The 18,918-nt window shown below is 47.5% G+C and overlaps 1 protein-coding gene across 2 annotated transcripts in view; it reads left to right on the forward strand.

Moving 5' to 3' along the window:
* LOC144770613 (E3 SUMO-protein ligase ZBED1-like) overlaps positions 1 to 18,918 on the forward strand; it is a 185,779-nt gene that overhangs the window by 65,856 nt on the left and 101,005 nt on the right. Inside the window, exons 3-4 of one of the 2 annotated variants that reach the window (XM_078655295.1) lie at positions 16,244 to 16,506; positions 16,975 to 17,039. In XM_078655295.1, the coding sequence (XP_078511421.1) occupies positions 16,244 to 16,506; positions 16,975 to 17,039 (328 nt within the window). The remainder of the gene's footprint in view (positions 1 to 16,243; positions 16,507 to 16,974; positions 17,040 to 18,918) is intronic. The other variant, XM_078655296.1, reaches the window with a different exon arrangement.

The raw sequence follows: 18,918 nt of genomic DNA on the forward strand, positions 1-18,918 counted from the left end.
AGCAGGTCTCTCTCGCTTGCGGTCCATAGCGCCGGGACACCCCTGTTGGGGGTAGCCGTGCGCTCAATAAATGTCAGTATAGTATAATATAATATTTTTACCCAGCAGAGAAGCCTGCCGCAGCAGTGGTATTCTGTCTATTGCCACAACATCTAAATAAGCCAGGCGGACCGCTGTCAGCTTGACAGAGTACTTGAGACTGCCGCTGTAGCGGGACGGCGGTAGTCCTGCCAAGATCTAAGTCAGGCCCTTAGTCTTAAGAAAGTCAATCATTCCATTAACATTTAGATGATCCTCATAATTCTAAGGGGGCTTAGGCTGGTTTAGTTTTCCAACCCAGTTTTCCTCAACACTGCACAAAGTTTTCTGTATTCTGGCTCCAAATTCAGTAGCAGACAATGATCCTGCCAACCATTGCTGGACAAGGGAGTTTGGTTTTAGAGATGTTAGCAAATGTACCTCCGTACATTTCACAATCAAAATATCACTGTTGTTCCTCCAGCAATACTCCTCTAGATCCAAGTAAAAGAGAATCTGACTTTTTTTGTTGTCACTTGCCGCCTGAATGTTCCTTAAACCTTTATTGGTAGCTTTGGGAAAATATTCTATTCATAATTCCTGAAAGTGAAAATCTAATACAGACAATCTAACATATAAATATACAGTTAGCCACTCCAAATAACATTTTAAAACGTAAACCACAATTAATCATTAATATTAAAACCGCATAGTTTCTCTTGAAATGGTCTTCAGTAATATTGCTGATCTATAACAGTCAGGACATTTACAAGCCATGTGCATTTTACCCAAATCAAATGAGTGTCTGTGTCCCCCTATAGGCAAATATAGAATACTCTTGATGTGTTAATAACTTTCCAGTTACATGTTGGTTATTACCACCTTCATTTGACTTTGTAAAACATAAACTGATAATTAACCTTATTTGTATTCTTCAAATTCATCTTTCGAAACACCCGATTCTAGAACTAATGTCAAACTTGTTTCAGACTGAGGCAAATAATTATTGCATTCATTAAACCATGCGCAGTTTGTTTCAATCGGGGACAAATTCTTTCATGATAAGAAATAGATTTGCAGAGTTCTCTGTCCCAAAGAGCTAATAAATGAAAAGTCAGTGTATATTTAAGATAAAGTCTCCATGTGACCAAGTCAGCAAACTGAGTTAAACAAATTGTCAAGGTATCTAAATGTATTTGTTTCAAGAAATAATTTGTCTGTAGGACAATAGACATCTGCTTACTAGTTCATCATACTCATGTTATGATCAAAGGCATTTCAGATATTTTTTTTAACGTTGAAAATTCAACATCGATATCAATAGCCGGTATGATAATAATCATCCATATGTATCACGTCACAGCTCTGTACCTACCAATAAAAACTCTAAACCCGTCAAATGAATTTGAATTTGAATTTACAGCAATTTATATAGCGCACTTATACCATGCGATTTCATGGCGCTAGGAGGACGCTTAGCCAGAGGTGAGTAGTAGGGGAAGCGAGATGCTAAGATGGAAAAGCACGGGAGAAAAGAAAAATCTTAAGTGCTCTACGGAAATCAGAATAGGAGGGGATGGATCTAATATGGAAGGGGAGAGCGTTCCAAAAAGTAGGGGCGAGGACCCTGAACTTCAGGCCCCCGGATTTCTTTTTCTTGAACCGTGGGACAGAGAGCAGAAGTTTAGTCGAGGAGCGAAGTTCTCTGTAGGGGCAGTAAATACTAATGGCGGAGGAGATGAACTCAGGGGAGGTCCCCACCAAGGCCTGAAAAGTAGTGCATCCCAATTTAAAGAGGGCCCGCTCTTTGATAGGGAGCCAATGAAGGGATTGGAGGGGGGGAGTGACATGATGGAATCTGGGTAAGCCATGGATCAGGCGAGCGGCCTGATTCTGGACCAGCTGGAGACGGTGGAAAGCATAGGCAGGAGCTCCATTATATACAATGTTCCCATAATCCAGCCGGGACAGAACCATCGCCATCAGGATAAGTTTAAGAGCAGGGACAGAGAAGAACCGGGAAATTTTGCGTATAGTGCGAAGGGCAAAGAAACAGGAGGAAACAACAGAATTGATCTGAGTGTGGGGGGTGAGGTGCTTATTGAGTGAAATCCCTAGAGTTTTTACGGAAAGGGAGGGAGTGGGGGGAGAACCCAGGGAAGGGGGCCAAAAACTGGGGGACCAGGGACAGGGGGTGCGGCCAGTAACAACAAGTTCCGTCTTGTCCGGATTTAATTTCAGATGGTTACCGTTCATCCAATCGCTGATGAACAGCATGACCGACTGGAAGTTGAGTATACTGGTGGGGGAGTGTGACAAGTGAAAGATGAGTTGGAGGTCATCAGCGTAATTGTATACGGTGACCTCCATGTTTTGAAGTGCAGAGATAAGAGGATAGATGTATAGGTTAAATAATAACGGAGAAAGGGAAGAACCCTGAGGAACACCACACCGGACTAAGTGAGGGGGGGCAATGAATTCGGCCAAGTGAACGGCCTGGGAGCGATCTCTCAGAAAGGAGCTGATCCAGGCCAAAGCTGGGCCCTCGATGCCCGCCGCCCTGACACAGGTGAGAAGGATAGAATGATCAACCGTGTCAAAGGCGGCGGAGAGATCTAGAAGGACCAGGGCCTGGGGCGTATTGGTGTCCAGCCCCTCTCTGAGGTCGTCCATCACAGAAATAACCACCTTCTCGGTGGAATGCCGAGGGCGAAAGCCGGCCTGCCGGGAAGCCAATCCCCCGCTTTCCTCAATGAAGGCACCAGGAATGAATCGTGTTCAACACCAGATCGATGGTGAAACATAAATTCCAGCTAGAATGTATCATACAAACAGAAAAGCCTGACCTGTTTTTTTTAACTGAGACATGGGTAAATGAGAACCGTGACACTGACTGGCAGTGGGGGCTAGAGGCGGAGGAACTGCTATAATATACCGCTCTGAGTATACGATCAGAGTTACTCCAGAGTTTATAGTAGACGTGGAAGCATTATCCTTTTCTATAAAATGTAATAATTTAGAAAAATTTCCAGGTCTATTAATTTATAGACCCCCTGGACCTAGAGTGTTTTTTCTGAATTCCATCCATAGTTTCTTGGAATCCTGTCTAGATTCTGAGCATTTCACTATACAAGGTGATTTTAACTTCCATTTGAAAGATAAAAATAACTCTTGATACGGCATGCCTACTAGACAAATTAGCTAGCTTTGAACTCAATCAGATTGTCGCTGAACCCACACACATAGCAGGAAACACGTTAGATGGGATTTGTACCAACAATTTCCATATAGAGATTAAGTGAGTCTGCCCTGTGCCGTAGACCGACCACTATGAAGTGCATTTTGACACCATGCCTGTAACATCAATTCGAGGACGGAGTTTTCGTCCTCTGGCCAATAAATATCAGGCATGGAAATCAGTAAGCAAATCAGACTTTGGGTCCGTACTTGGTACAAACACAAACAAACAAACAACATTTGTAAAGCGCGCTACATACCCATGAGGGTCTCAAGGCGCTGGGGGGGCTGCTACTGATCGAAGAGCCAGGTCTTGAGAAGTCTTCTAAAGGTCGGCAGGTTCTGGGTCTGTCGTAGGTCGGTAGGGAGAGTGTTCCAGGTCTTGTCGGCGAGGTAGGAGAAGGATCTGCCGCCGGCGGTGGTTTTCCGGATGCGACGAACTGTGGCATGGGCGAGGCTGGCCGAGCGGAGGCTGCGGGTGGGGGTGTAGAAGCTGAGTCGTTCGTTGAGGTATGCTGGTCCGGTGTTGTGGAGGGCCTTGTGTGCGTGGATGAGGAGCTTGATGATCCTCTTGTCGATGGGGAGCTAGTGGAGGTCTCTCAGGTGGGGGGTGATGTGGCTGCGTCGTGGGACGTCGAGGATCAGTTGGGCCGCGGTGTTCTGGATGCGTTGGAGCGGTCTCAGGAGCTTGGTTGTTGTTCCTGCGTAGAGGGCGTTCCTGTAGTCCAGTCTGCTGGTGACGAGGGCGTGAGTGACGGTCTTTCTCGTGTCGGATGGGATCCATTTGAAGATTCTGCGGAGCATTCGGAGGGTGTTGAAGCAGGACGCGGAGACGGCGTTGACTTGCTTGGTCATGGAGAGGGTGGAATCGAGGATGATCCCCAGGTTACGTGCGTGTTTGGTGGGTTCTGGGGGTGTTCCTAGCGAAGTGGGTCACCAGGAGTCGTCCCAGGCTGAGGGGGTGGAGCCGAGGATGAGGACCTCCGTCTTGTCTGAGTTCAGTTTGTTTGCTCTCCTTCATCCATTCAGCGACGGCCTTTATTCCTCTGTGGAGATGGTCTTTGGCGGTGTGGGGGTCTTCAGTGAGAGATATGATCAGCTGGGTGTAGTTGGCGTAAGATATGATGTTGAGGTTATGTCGTCGTGCGATGTGGGCGAGCGAAGCCATGTAGATATTGAACAGCATCGGGCTGAGGGAGGAACCCTGTGAGACGCCGCAGATGATCTCGGTGGTCTTGGAGCGGAATGGTGGGAGGCGGACGCTCTGGGTTCTGCTGGAGAGGAAGGATGTGGTCCATGCCAGGGCCTTCTCTTGGATTCCGGCGTCGGGGAGACGTGCTGTTAGGATTCGGTGGCAGACCGCGTTGAAGGCTGCTGATAGGTCCAGAAGGATGAAGGCGGCTGTTTCTCCTTTGTCCATCAGGATCCTGATGTCGTCGGTGGCGGCGATCTCGGTGCTGTGGTTGCTGCGGAAGCCGGACTGGGATGGGTCCAGGATGCTGTTGTCTTCGAGGTAGCGGGTCAGCTGTCTGTTGACAATCTTCTCTGTGACTTTCGCTGGGAAGGGGAGCAGGGAGATGGGCCGGAAGTTCTTGAGGTCCTTGGGGTCTGCCTTGGGTTTCTTCAGTAGGTCGTTGATCTCGGCGTGTTTCCAGCTCCGGGAAGGTAGCTGTCTCGAAGGAGGTGTTGATGGTTTTCCGGAGATGGGGTGCGATGACTGTGCCAGCTTTGTTGAAGACGTGATGGGGGCATGGGTCCGATGGGGATCTGGAGTGGATGGAGTTCATGGACTTGATGGTGTCTTCATCGCTGACGTTGGACCAGGCGGTCAGGCGACTGGCGGGGGTGGTGTCTGCTGTAGATGTGGAGGTGTCGGAGTTGAAGCTGTCGTGGATGTCGGTGATCTTGCGGTGAAAGAAGGTGGTCAGTGAATCGCACAGGTCTTGTGAAGGTGGGATGTCGTTGGTGTTCGAGAGTTCTTTCACGATGCTGAAGAGCTCTTTGGAGTTGTGTGCGTTGTTGTCTAGGCGGTTCTTGAAGGCGGTCCTCTTTGCGGTCCTGATGAGTTGGTGGTGTCTTCGGGTGACGTTTTTGTGGGCTGTGTGGTTGTCTGGAGTTCGGTCGCGAAGCCATCTCTTCTCCAGCTTCCGACGGATGTGTTTGGAGGTCCGGAGGTCTTCAGTGAACCATGCGGCTTTCTTGTTGGAGTGATGGGTTGTGGAGGTCTTGAGTGGGGCGAGGGTGTTGGCGCAATCGTTGATCCATTTGTTGAGGTTGATGGCGGTGGCGGGGTCGGTGGGGTCGTCAGGTGGACTAAGGGTGAGGGTGGTGGTCAGCTGGTCCTTGGTGACCTTGCCCCTGGCAACTGTTGGGTGCAGTGGTGTGTGGTGGGTTTCCTGAAGGTGAAGTGGACGCAACTGTGGTCGGTACAGTGGGGTTTGGTGGTGTGGTTGAAGGAGACGTGGGGACTTGCGGAGAAGATGGGGTCCAGTGTGTGTCCGGCGGCGTGGGTGGGTGTCGTCACAAGCTGCTTGAGTCCGAGGTTGTCGATCAGGGCGGTGGTGTTGGCGTAGTTGTTCTCGAGGTGGAAGTTCAGGTCCCCGAGGAGGATGTAGTCCGTGGAGCCGAGGGCGTGGGTGCTGACGAGGTCGGCGATGGTGTCGCTGAACTGTGGTCGTGGTCTGGGTGGTGTGTAGACGAGTGTTCCTCTGAGGGTGGTGTTGGGGTCGGTGTGGATCTGGAAGTGTATGTGCTCGGCGGTGGTGAGGGTGTCGTCGGTGTTGGTCGAGACTCTGAGGGTGTCCTTGTGGATGATGGCGATTCCCCCTCCCACTCCGTTGGTGTGGTCTCTGCGGGAGATCTTGTAGCCCTCAGGGATGGCTATGGCGATGTGTGGTGCCGAGGTGGCGTTCAGCCAGGTCTCCGTCAGGAAGGCGACGTCCGGGGTGGTTGAGTCTAGGAGGTCCCAGAGTTCGATGGCGTGCTTGCGAGCGGAGCGGGTGTTGAGGAGGATGCATCGGAGGTGGTTGGGTTCTCTGGTTGATGGTTTGGCAGGCCGGATGCTGGTGAAGCTGCAGTTCCGGCAGGAGAAGGGCCCTAGGGTGATCTTCGGGGTGGCCCTGTGGCATGAGTAATCTGGTCCGACGTTGAGTGCGTGGAGGGTGCTGGAGTCGTAGTGCAGTCTGGTGTTGCGGCGGCCTCTGTGTCCAGGGGTTCTGGCGCTGGGCGCGGTCCAGGCGCGGACGGGCGCAGATGGGCGTGCCTTTTGCGCGCCTTTGACGCGCAATCGGCGCGCCCGCTGCGCGTCCGGGCGACGGTCGACATAAGGAGAGGAGGGAAGGGAGAAGCAGCTGGGAGCAGGGCAGCGAGGGGGCGTGGCCGTGGGTGAAGCAGCGGGAACGGAGGACACTGAAGGCAAAAGGGGTAGGGAGGGGGGGGGCTGGAGGGAGACCACAACGGGAAAGTCAGCGGTAAAAAAGGAACCGCACAATAACCAATAACAATAACCAACAGTAGAAAACAGACCAGAGAGGCGTGGAGCGAGGCACAGGGGTCTTGAACCCTGGGAGTGGCAGCAGCGGGCGGGAGAGCGCTCGCAGGGTGCTGTGGGCGTCAGGGGAGCGATCCGGTCTCTGGAGCAGGGTCGAAGGTCACCCCTGGCGTCCGGCAGCGATCTCCTTAAGAGGAGGGAGGGAGGAAGGAGCAGCTGGGAGCGGGGCGGCAAGGGGGTGTGGCCGCGGGCGAAGCGGCGGGAACGGAGGACACAGAAGGCAAAAGGGGGAGGGAGGGGGGGCCGGAGGGAGACCACAACGGGAAAGTCACTGGTAAAAATGGAACAGCACAATAACCAATAACAATAACCAACAGTAGAAAACAGACCATAGAGGCGTGGAGTGAGGCACATGGGTCTTGAACCCTGGAAGCGGCAGCAGCGGACGGGAGAGAGCTCACAGGGTGCTGTGGGCGTCACGGGAGCGATCCGGTCCCTGGAGCAGGGTCGGAGGTCACCCCTGGCGTCCGGCAGCGATCTCCTTAAGAGGAGAGAGGGAGGAGCAGCTGGGAGCGGGGCGGCAAGGGGGTGTGGCCGCGGGCGAAGCGGCGGGAACGGAGGACACAGAAGGCAAAAGGGGGAGGGAGGGGGGCGGAGGGAGACAACAACGGGAAAGTCACGGTAAAAATGGAACAGCACAATAACCAATAACAATAACCAACAGTAGAAAACAGACCACCGAGGCGTGGAGCGAGGCACAGGGGTCTTGAACCCTGGGAGCGGCAGCAGCGGGCGGGAGTAATAGGCCGGAAACATCCAATGACATAAATCAAGCCGTCACTGATTACCACAACTGGCTAAACACAGTGGCTGATAGGGTTGCTTCTGAGGTGGCTAAGAAACCTCGACTTAAAAAGGTCTCGTCTCCTTGGTATTCGTCCTCTCTCAAACTAATAACGATCAAGTGCAGACAAAAGGAACGAGTTTGGAGATCCCAATATGATGATGCGCATAAGAAAGAGTATTGAGCAGCTTTGGAAGAATACAAAGCCGCAATTCTACAGGCCAAAGCTACCTATTACATTACCAAAATCCAAGACGCCGCCAACTCCTCAAAAGAATTATTTCAAACTATCACTGCGCTGCTGAAATGTCCGTGTGATTTAATGTTTACACCTGATCAAAAATTTGTAGACAAATTAGTTTTTTTTTTTCCAAAGCAAGGTGCAATCCGTGTAAGATAGTTTGGAAAAATCAATAAATAATACAGAAACAGAAGCCCTAGTTCAATCTGAATGTAGGGTAGGCCATTAAGGTCTGGTATCCTTTCCACTAAGCACAGAAGAAAAGCTAGCGGAATTGGTGGTAAGCATTAAGTCTGGCTCCCCACTGGACCCTTGCCCACCATACATACTGCATTTGGCCCCAGAGGAGATCAGTATATCCTTATCCCCAGTAATAAATCGAATTCTGTCTGTTGGAGTTTTTCCCAAAGCATGTAAAAAAGCTTGTATTCGTCCCCTTTTTAAAAAAGCCAAAGCTGGATCCACTTGACGAAAAGAACTATCGTCCCATCTCCTGTTTACTTTTTGCTGCCAAAGTGTTGGAGAAAGTAATAAATCTAGAACTAACATCATTCTTGGAGACTAATAACATCCTTGATACCTCGCAACACGGTTTCCGTTCAAAACACTCTACGGAGACAGCTTTGATCTTGGCAAATGGGGAGATCCGTAAGGTGATGGATGAAGGGGGAAGGGCGGTGCTGGTCCTGCTCGACCTAACAGCAGCCTTTGATACTGTAAATCATACGGTATTAATTCAAAGGTTACTCGATGCAGGTATCAGCGGCGCAGCTCTCTCCCTCCTAGCATCCTTTTTATCATCTAGAAAACAAATGATCTCTTGGGATGGATATCGATCGGTGGAATTCTCCCTACCGGGAGAAGTCCTGCAAGGTTCGGCCTTATCTCCAACACTCTTAAACATTTACTGAGCTCCTTTGGCCAGACTGGTAAAGAACTATGGCTTCTAATTGGTGTCTTATGCCGATGATACTCAGCTTATAATATCTGTAACTGAGTCTGCAGATGTTAGGGCAGCTGATTTCTGTAAATGTACCTCGGCTTTAATGACCTGGATGAGTTTGAACTTCTTGAAGCTGAACACCGAGAAAACAGAAGTCTTGGAGTTTGGCGCCAAAGACCCAATCTGGAATCAGCTGTGGTGGCCCAGTACAGCTGGCACTTGCCCAGTGCCAGTCACAAAGGCCAGGAACTTGGGAATTATGTTTGATAAAAACCTCTCCTGGGCGTCGCAGATTAATCAGGTCATGTCTGCATGTTTCTTTTATCTGAAGGGGCTTGAGAAAGATTCTCCCTTATATTCCTTTCTCCCTGAGGAAAACGGTGGTTGTAGCCACCATTTTGTCTAGAATTGATTACTCTAACGCCCTCTATCTGGGAATGAGTTCTGCTCAATTGGACAAGCTTCAATCTATCCAGAATGCGGCAGCAAGAGTTTTGCTCGGACTGCCTAAACATCAGCCGACATCGAAAGCGATAAAGAATCTCCCCTGGCTCCCGGTACGAAAACGTATTGAATTCAAATAACTCTGCCTGGTGCACAAAGCTTTGTTTGGAGCTGGGGCCGAGGGTGTGCAAGCTCTGTTTTCATATTACTCCCCCCCCCCCCCCGGACTCTAAGGTCATCCACTCTTGGCCTTGTACAAATCCCGAGGATAAAAAGTGCTCGTTGTGGAGGAAAACTGTTTTCCTTTCTAGCCTCTAGACTTTGGAACACGCTACCAGTTCATTTGAGAAGATTACCCAACAGACTGGCATTTAGGAAAGAAATAAAAACCTGGCTCTTTTGCCAACACAAAAGTATGCGTATTATGTCTTAGGTCATCTCTACCACAGCGCCAAGACGCCTCGGCAGTAGTTCGCTCTACAAATACCGTCAGTCAGTCAGTCAGTCAATATAGTGGACAAACATTGTGATTTTACCTAAGGATGCTAATTTCAATCCAATCAAAACTGTTGCCACATTGAGCCTTTCTTCATTCTTGTCAGTATTTATCAGAGGTGTATCAGGACAGTGTAGGGCTTAAATTGTACGCTGACAACCATAGGGATGTCTCACGGGGCCACCTGTCTGCTTCTACCGAAGCATTTCAATATTTTTAGTTCAACCGAAATTAAGCTAGATCTATCTAATGGACTGGTAAACACAACAAAAATGTTAAGGGCCATACTCTATTTGATGCTAACAATACAGTTTCTTCTATGGTATCTCTGTTACTTTTAATCCGTAGGCTGTTTCCTGTTATCTGCTATCTGCTATGTTAGTTCTCTACCGGTGATTGGCAGTACAGGAAATTGCTTCAAAGGCTCTTAATTCGGGAACTTTGTGCTCTGATACAGTGTGTGTGCGCTAATATGTTGTGTAAGTAGACACCTTTGCAAATTACACATCTGCTTAAGCAGCTAGTTTAAACTGGCCTGCAGAGAAACTTTATAGTCACTTCGTTTTTCAAAACACATTTGGTATGTTTCATGCAAAGATTTCCACGGATCAGGTTCCATATGCCCTCTTGAGACAGCATTCTGGCTTGAAACAGACAAGCTAAAGCATAAACTAGAGGCAATGGCTGTGACCCAAAGCTCCTTTTCTGGAAAGCTTCTTTCTTGGCTATAAAATCAGCCATGTACATAAGCTAGCTGTAAGCACTATGTGCTTCAGAACCATTGCCTGTAGTACATCGGGACACTGTGTTACTGAGTACCCTTCTACTTTTGTCCAAAACATGAGAATCCAGTTTCCAGTGAGCAATCGTTCTCCATTCATTTTTTCCATCTCCATATTCTACACCATGGATGTTAGGCACACCTTTATCTCTTTTGAACCATGTTTCTAACTCAGTAAAATGTGTGATTTAGAATCTTGAGACCAGTCTAAGCCTCGTAGAATTGCTGCTTGAGATAGGTTAGACAATCACAGTTTTATTAAATGCTGTGCCACTGCCCCATTACAGAACACTTGCCTGCGGAAAGTGATTTTTATCAATTAGTCTGCATCGAATAACTTCTACGTGAATGATTAAATGTCTATGATTATAACTAAAGAGTATTTTGGTTTACTGCGCGTTTTTACTTATGTTGAGGTATTTCCAGATGTAGCTGTGATAAATCAAGTATTGAAATACAGAGCTGTGTGGTACCATAAATGGGTCTGATTAAAGGGAAGAGGGAACAATGTTTGTTTTAGCTGTAAATGTTCCCAAGTAAGTTTATTGTTCGATGGCATTTCTACAGATAAGTAGACATTGGTTCCCTTGCTTATTAAATAAAACATTGCCTGTGCCATTAATCTGCGGCGTTGCGTTGGCAAATGTAGTTTTTTCATGCAACAAGTGTTTTGGGGTTTTATTTGCTTTGTTGAGAATTAGAAATTGTGTTTTTTAACGTGTTTTATTCATTTTAGGTGTTGATTGTTGTGTTTATTTTAGGACTCTGGCTTAAACAAACCCTAAATAAATAAAATAAACCGGTTTAGAGAGCAAATATATCTTTTAGGTTACACCAACCTTACTGCATGATTGATAATAATGCCATAAAAGCTTTCAATATAGAAAATGTGATTCCTCCATGGGCATCGTAAAATATTAGCCATCAATATAGATAGAGAAATGCCTCCACATGCATCCTAAAATAAGCCACATCAGCACATGTTCTCTGGCACCAGGCTAATGACATCAGTAATAGGGCGCTCAGCGTACCCTGAATTATCATTAGAATATAGACATTAAATAGTTTGAAAATTGACCACTTTTGTCCCCAAACATTGAATGTTGTTTGCTGAAACAGTATTTTTAGGTCTCGCGACCTATCGATGCGCGCATGCGCATCGAGCGGAGCGAGAATTCAAGTGGCGAAAACATCATGACACCACCAGCTTTTTGCTGGCGTTTTCATGCAGTTCATGTGAACCACGTGTTCAAACATGTACGCGCATCAGCCTCCCTCCATTTGCCGCACAGCACATCAAAGGGCTTCGCCCAGCGTGCGCTCTGCGGCTTCTCCTCCCCTAATTGAATCATGGCCGGCCGCAGGCCGGCCGTACTTTCAGTTTCCCTTTTCTCGTTTGTATGAAGCACTCCATTAAAGTGTGTGTGTGTTTGAGACATCCACCTAGAGTACAACTCTGCCAGTTCACCTCGTGTTGCTCTCTTTCACATGCATCTTCCGTGTTGCTTTCCCTCAACCGGTGTTGCCTTTGCTCCCCGCCCCCACACCCGTTGTTTTCCTATCCCCTCCAACCCTAACCTCTTGCTTTTGCATCCCCTTCCTTTGTTCCTTTGGTATTCCCCCATCCCACCATTCCCCTGGAAAATTTACCATTCACGCTCCACCCTGTGTTGCTCTGCTTCCCCCACCTGCTTTCAAAGAACACAAAACACTTTTACTCAATGCGACAATGCTTGTTGTATCATTGTTCCTTTCCTTTACCGAGGCGAGGTTTGTGTCCCTTTTCCAGCTCTGTAATTGAATTTCCGATGCCAAGCATTAATAATAGGGTCATGCTTGCCCTTTGGTGGGCTGGGCTGAGAACGGCATTCAAAAGACACTTAAACACGCTCTCTCGCAGTGCTCCTTTCGACATCCCGGACACAGAACGGGTTACTCTCTCTCACTAAGGCGCAAGGCTGCCCACTGCATTTTAGACGCAGAGACGACCCCCTTCTCCGTTCCATCTTAGGCGCACGACATCCCGATGTGCTGCAAAAGAAATTTGCATCCAAGACGGAATCCCAGCTGTGGTGCAAATTGTGCACTAAGGGTTTCTACTTGTTGATTGTAACGAGTATTCAACCAGTTTTCAGTAATTGGAAAACATCTCTGTAGCGAACATCAAAGCTCAGTGTTGTGCCTGTGTATGTGTGCGCATCTGTGTTTGTGTGTGCATCAGTGTGTGTGTGTGTGTGTGTGTGCTCTATGGGACGTGTGCGTCCCAATGCGTGTGTGCCTGTATAGGTGTGCGCATCTACGGGTCAAACTAGCGCTATAAACAACTTTAAAAATAAAATAAATAAATCTGTGTGTGTGTGCGCGTGTGCGTACCTTGGCCTGTGTGTGCATGCCTGGGCGTGTATGCGCATCTGTGTCTGTGTGCGTGCCTGGGGGTGTGTGTGTGTATCTGTGTGTGCATGCTTGTGTATGTTTGCCTATGTATGTGAAAGCATCTGTGTGTGTTTGCCTGTGTATGTCAAAGCGTTTGTGTGTGTGTGCGTGCGTGCATGTTCCTTTACTTTCCACTTTTCGTAGCACAAGTGCTGAATCGGGAATTCTTTTTAAAAGCGTTTGCGCTTTATGTGGAGTATTTTCAATGCACTCGACTTGCTAATTCAACAACAAATCAATGCAGTCCACAGGAAGTGGGGTCAGCTTTCATGCTGACTGCAGGCATTTTTTAATGTTCATTGGCACACCTGTGCCTTATTGAAAAATAAGTGCTCCACAAAGTGCTATCATTCTGCGTGCAAGTTGAATAAAGATGCTAAGACCTAGGAAATGGGATTTCTGAAAAACGGTTGCTTGTACCACTCAGCGAAATAAGTGCAAAGTTGTGCGTCAACATGCTGTGAATAATAACCGATACAAGGGAGGGCAACTTTCGAGAAAGAAACCAGGTGAGATTATAGCAAAAATACATTCTGTTCATGGGTTCTTGTTTCCTCAAAGAAAGTCATACATCTGCACCTACAGGTCGACAGCCTCAAATGGGAGCATATTTACGACTTTCAGGACTTCACATTATTTTCCAGAAGCACCCAAGAAACCTCCAACAGTCCAAAATGTAATGCACTCCTAGAAACTGGATACCATTTTTTTTGTATGGTCGGCATTCTTATTTATTTTAATTTTATTTAGAGTGTTTCAGAAAGCGTGCACATGACCCACGGGTATCAGTGCGCTGTACATAGGTTGAATCCTTACATTATTTATAGGGTTTAAAAACTTTAAACCACTAGTTTATGCCAAACCAACCTTCCTCCTTTTTAGGTCTCGTCCTAGCTATTGCGTAAGCAATCGCTATGCGAGACTATAGTAAAGGGGCATTTCAAAGTGCTCCCAAAAAGCGAATTGCATGGCGAGAACGCGCCCAACCACGCGCATCGTGCCGCCATGCAATCCGCGCTTTTTGGAAGCGCTTCAGCCCACTGGCGCGTGCACGTCACCAGCCACATCCCATACCATTTTGTTGTCTGAGCCTCGGCACCAGACTTCAAAGGGTCCGCTCCGCTCCCCCTACGCAATGCAGAGAGCTTGTTCTGAATAGAGTCGAGATGCCCACTTGACCGGATCGGTGCATAATAAAACTACAACAATAAACACCGCCTTCTGTTTTTCTACACTCGTCTAAAAAAAAAAATACCCTTTCCTAATGTGCCATCCTCCCATTCATACCCCACCACCAAACAACAACAAGCATTGGCATTGCCAATAGGTCTCGCTTGTGGGACCTTATAAGAATTTAGTTTTGCAGCACAATATCCGATTATGCAACAAGGATATTGTGCTGCAAAACTAAATACTTATAAGGTCCCACAAGCGAGACCTATTGGCAATGCCAATGCTTGTTTTTTTAATAGGCACATTGCTTATCACATTTTGGTATTTAGTATTTTTTCAAAATGCCAACATTTTGCCCCAAATACTAGCTGTTAATTTTTGTTAGAAAAATTAATTGTAAGTGTAGTACACCATTTGTCATGGATGCCCACCAGATCTCATGCAAACCTGCTAGAACCTATAATTAATATAACAAGCTAAGAGTGATCATCAGAAACCAGTGGTTACTTCATTGTTGCAATCAAGCCCACCTTATGCTAGTGGTGGCCATCAAAATCCAGAAGTGGCGAATATGCTCGAGGGATGGCCATTAGCAGAGAGGAATGTTCACCAGAAGTAAGGGGTGTCACCAGAAACCAGTGATATCCATCTGATGCCTGTTATAAATACAGTTTGATAGTGATGTATGTCCCCAGACCAGTGGCGGTTCTATCCCCAGGGTGCTCCACAGCATTGGTTGTTAGTCACATTATTGGCTACAATATCAACCTACAGCAAAATCAAATCCACAATATCTACTGCTACCCTTGTCTAGGTTTGTATGTATAGGGAAGTTTTATTCTTAACTTTACCCATACTTACCTTCAAAATAGTGATAGCCGATATTTTTGAAGGTCGAGATTTTGAACACAATATAGCGGACCTCCCTCACACACAGCACCACTTCTGCATAAAACAGCTTCTCTTTTCTCCATGCAGGGTCCTGTGTGCTAACATATATTATAATTGACCTGTATGGTCTGTGGGCACATGGACAACTACACTATGTCGGGAGGATTGGCCTAGTATTCACATGTCCTGAATTTTCAATTGCTGTGTATGTGTGTGCATGTGCGCTGCATGATTGTAGGCTGGCTGGCCTTTGCGATGTGAGGGCGCTTTGCTGGAGCTCCCTATAAGATCCTAGAGTGCTCCAGCCTTCAAAATGCTTTGACTTCAGGTCTGATGCCCCACATTAGGTCTGATGCCCCACTGCACTGATGCCCCACATCAGGTCTGATGCCCCACTCAACTAGTTTATGCTGAGTGTTTGTGTCAGTCAGAAGGGATCTGCGTTTTGCAGCAGTGGTGCCTCCTTAATGTTCAGAAGGAAGTGCTGAACATTTCCTACCTGAATGAAGATACAGGCTTCTGCTGGCCAACTCTCCTTAATGACAACCTGATACTTATTCCAGCCCCAAAGCAGAGGTTGGTGGTGTGCTTATTTCGATTTTAGATTGTTAGTTGTTGTTCCTCTCCCTGTCTTGTGTTTTGGTGATCTCTGATGTTTTGATTACTTGTCTGCTCATTATGGTTGATGATTTTTTTATTTCTATTTTGTTTGGTCCGTGTTGATGTATTGATTCTGCCCTATTTTGGTAATGGCTGGTGTTTTTCTTCTCTCAGTCTTGCTAGTGTTTACTGATGTTTTATTTAGACCTCGTAGCTGTTGTAGATGCTGATGTTGTCCTCCAATCCCAGCACTGTATTTGCTGTTGCTTTGATCCCTTTCCTTTGCTGTTGGCAGTTGACGATGTCCACCCTGCTTGTTCTGTGGGTGGTGAGTGTTTTTTCTCCCTCCTTTATCTCTCGAAGAATCTTGAGATTAGTTGGTCTTCCCTGATTTGTTTAGTAGTTGCTCATGATCTTTTTCTATTCTCTTCCTGGATGCTGACATTCAAGCTATTCTCTGTTCTTTTGGTAGTAAATCTGGACTTCTATTGCGCTGGCTACTATTGGCTTGTGTATGATCGGTAGCTTTGGGGTGCTGAAATTTCCCGTCAGTCCTTAATTACTTTTCTTCCTGCTTTTATTGGTCTTTTCTGTGCTTTAGGTTCTACTCTGATTCTGCTTTCACACCTGTCTTCTTTGCCTCTTTTCCCAGTTTGTGAGGACTGTCGCTTATACTTCCGAGACTCCTGCCCACAGCACGGGGCACCAACCTTTATACTGGACACGCCGGTTCCGGAGAATGTGCCATCCAGAGCTCTCCTTTCGTTGCCAGAGGGGCTAGTGGTCAAGGAGAGACCTCAGGGAGGGTTTGGGGTCTATTGCACCATTCCGGTCATCCCAAGGGGATGCATCTTTGGCCCATTTGAAGGGGACATCCTAGTGGACAGGAACGAGTGCACCGTGTACTCATGGGCGGTAAGAACAAGCTGTGTAAATGACTTGCACGTTTCTATCTTAGTATTTAGTCAATGTCTGCAATCTTTCCTCTTTTCTCAGTCCTCCTACGTCCCTTGTACATCACAGAGTAATCTGCCCCACAGACATGAATGCCATAAAAGACCGCAACTGGTCTTTGTGATCTCATTAAAGTACATTCCTTGGCGACCTTTTTGTAATGTGACTTGCATTTGCTCAGATCTTCGCCATATTTGTCCCAGTGTGGTTTGTGTCTCTTGGGCTGAATGCGTGGGAAAGGTACTGGGAGGCTAAAAGAAGTAACAAGGTAGAGAATTTTGTTAATTCACAACGAAAATATTGTGAACAAAAACATTGGTGTATGCCTCCATTTAGAATATATGGCTAAAACCTTTGCCCATTGGCAATGTGAAAGCTCTTTATGTTCTTTTTCTAATTTGGTTCTAACTAGGACTTTGTCACTTCCAGGTGAGAGAGAATGGAGCGTACTTTTATATTGATGCGTCAGATGACTCCAAATCCAGTTGGATGAGGTGAGCAATTGAAGCTTATTGTATCCCTGTTGGACCATTACCTATAGCCTGTTTCTTCAAACGATTGCAATGGTGCTACTATACTTTTACATGTATAATATCTCTGATCTGCTTGCCCCTGTCTCCTTTGTCCCTTGTTTCCTTGACCGCTTGCCTCATATCTTTTTTCTTAATATGTCTCATCCATTCATCTGTCCATCTTCTTTCTGTACTCAACTTGGTGTTCGTGATCTGTATTTGAAATTATAGGCATAAAACTGCGTAGCTCGTAGAAATGTACACTTTATATATGACTCACAAGTTCCAAAGCTCCATCCAGGGACATATACAACGTGTACACAGACCATTTATTAGTGGTACATCACTAGTAAAAAACATTTTAGCCTAGCACTACAATTACCATGTTTATCCTGAATGAGAGGTGAAAGAGGGGAGGGGGGTACCTCTGGCAGAATCAAACCATTAAAGAATTAGCACTTGCAAACTACAGTAAGGATTATAGCTATCCTAAATAAACTAAGAGTAATATCAGTCAGAGGCGTCACTTATGGAAACATATTCCATTTACAAAGCTAGCAGTGAACAATAATGTCCAATCATCTCAAACGTTAAGATCGCTTGGTCGGCATTGGGATGCCCAAAATGATAAAGTTCTCCCTTGGAGCTTACCTACAGTTTTGCAGAAAACGACACTGATGTGTTGTCCTATCCTAAAGAAACAGTTAGTTATAGATTCTTTACCTTAGAATATCCCCCAGGTGTCAGACTGGATCAGAAATGTTTTTCGTCAGCAGTACCCCTGTGCGTCGGTCGACTCCGCGTCCATCGTCATTGTCGCCGGGATGACATCGCAGAAGTTACTTAGACTACGCCTTCACGTGCTTACGTCAGTTCTTTCTTTTTCCGCGCCAGCTAGCGCAGTTCTGGAGAGAGCGGTACCCCCAGTAACTTTTTGACTGAGCTTTTGCGACTTTTTTTGACTTCTTTTTCGAGTCTATCATTGACTTCTGGTGCACGAGGGATGCCCAGTTTCAAGACCTGCGGTTCCTGTGCCCGACTGATGTCAGTAACGGATCTGCACTGCGTGTGCCTCTACTGCCTGGAGTGCGACCCTGACCCCAAGTTGTGGTGCGACTGCCGAACCATGGCCCGAAGTCTTTGCGGGAGCGGTCCCGAAAGCTCCTCAAGGCCCGGCAGTCGACTCCGCGTCGCTCAAGATCCCGGTTGCGAGGGAGGTCACGGGACCGATTGCGGAGCCATCACCACCACTCGTTGTCTAAGTCTTCGCACTAAGGGTCAGGTAAGTCGAAGCGCAAGAAGTCGAAAAAGCATTGTTGCTCTTCGGCTTCCCCTCGTCCATCGGCCGATGCGACGCAGGGTGCGGGTGGTGGCCCTCCCGCAGCTCCGCATGCGGAGCCTTCAGGGTCGACTCCGGCCTTCTCGGGAGCGACCCCTGCCCAGCTTAGTAAATTTTACAAAACGATGCATGCCATCTTTAGGCAGCCCGACTCCGCCGGCGTGCCTTCACGCCCCGTTGACACGACTGTTGGTCCTAGGCATTCTACGCCGGCGGCTCTGGCCTCGACACTGCAGGGCCCCTTTGGATCCAGGCCTGGATCTAGATCGGCACCGGTCGACCTTGTTACACCTCCACTGGCGCTGATTCCACCAGCACCACGTCCGCAGCCAACAGAGGCTGGACCCTTAGCCGGCATCGACCCCGGCTTCCTCACCGATGTGAACACGGAGCCCAGCCAGAGTTGACCGATGCCAGATCCGGCGCCGATGGATACTTTTGTCCCTGTGTTCCACCTTGGCCATTTTCAGGCCAGATTGGCTGCCAGAGGAGGGTGAGGAAGACTGAGAAGAGTCTGGTGAC

Source organism: Lissotriton helveticus, chromosome 7 (genome assembly GCF_964261635.1).
Source record: "Lissotriton helveticus chromosome 7, aLisHel1.1, whole genome shotgun sequence".
NCBI lineage: Eukaryota > Metazoa > Chordata > Amphibia > Caudata > Salamandridae > Lissotriton > Lissotriton helveticus.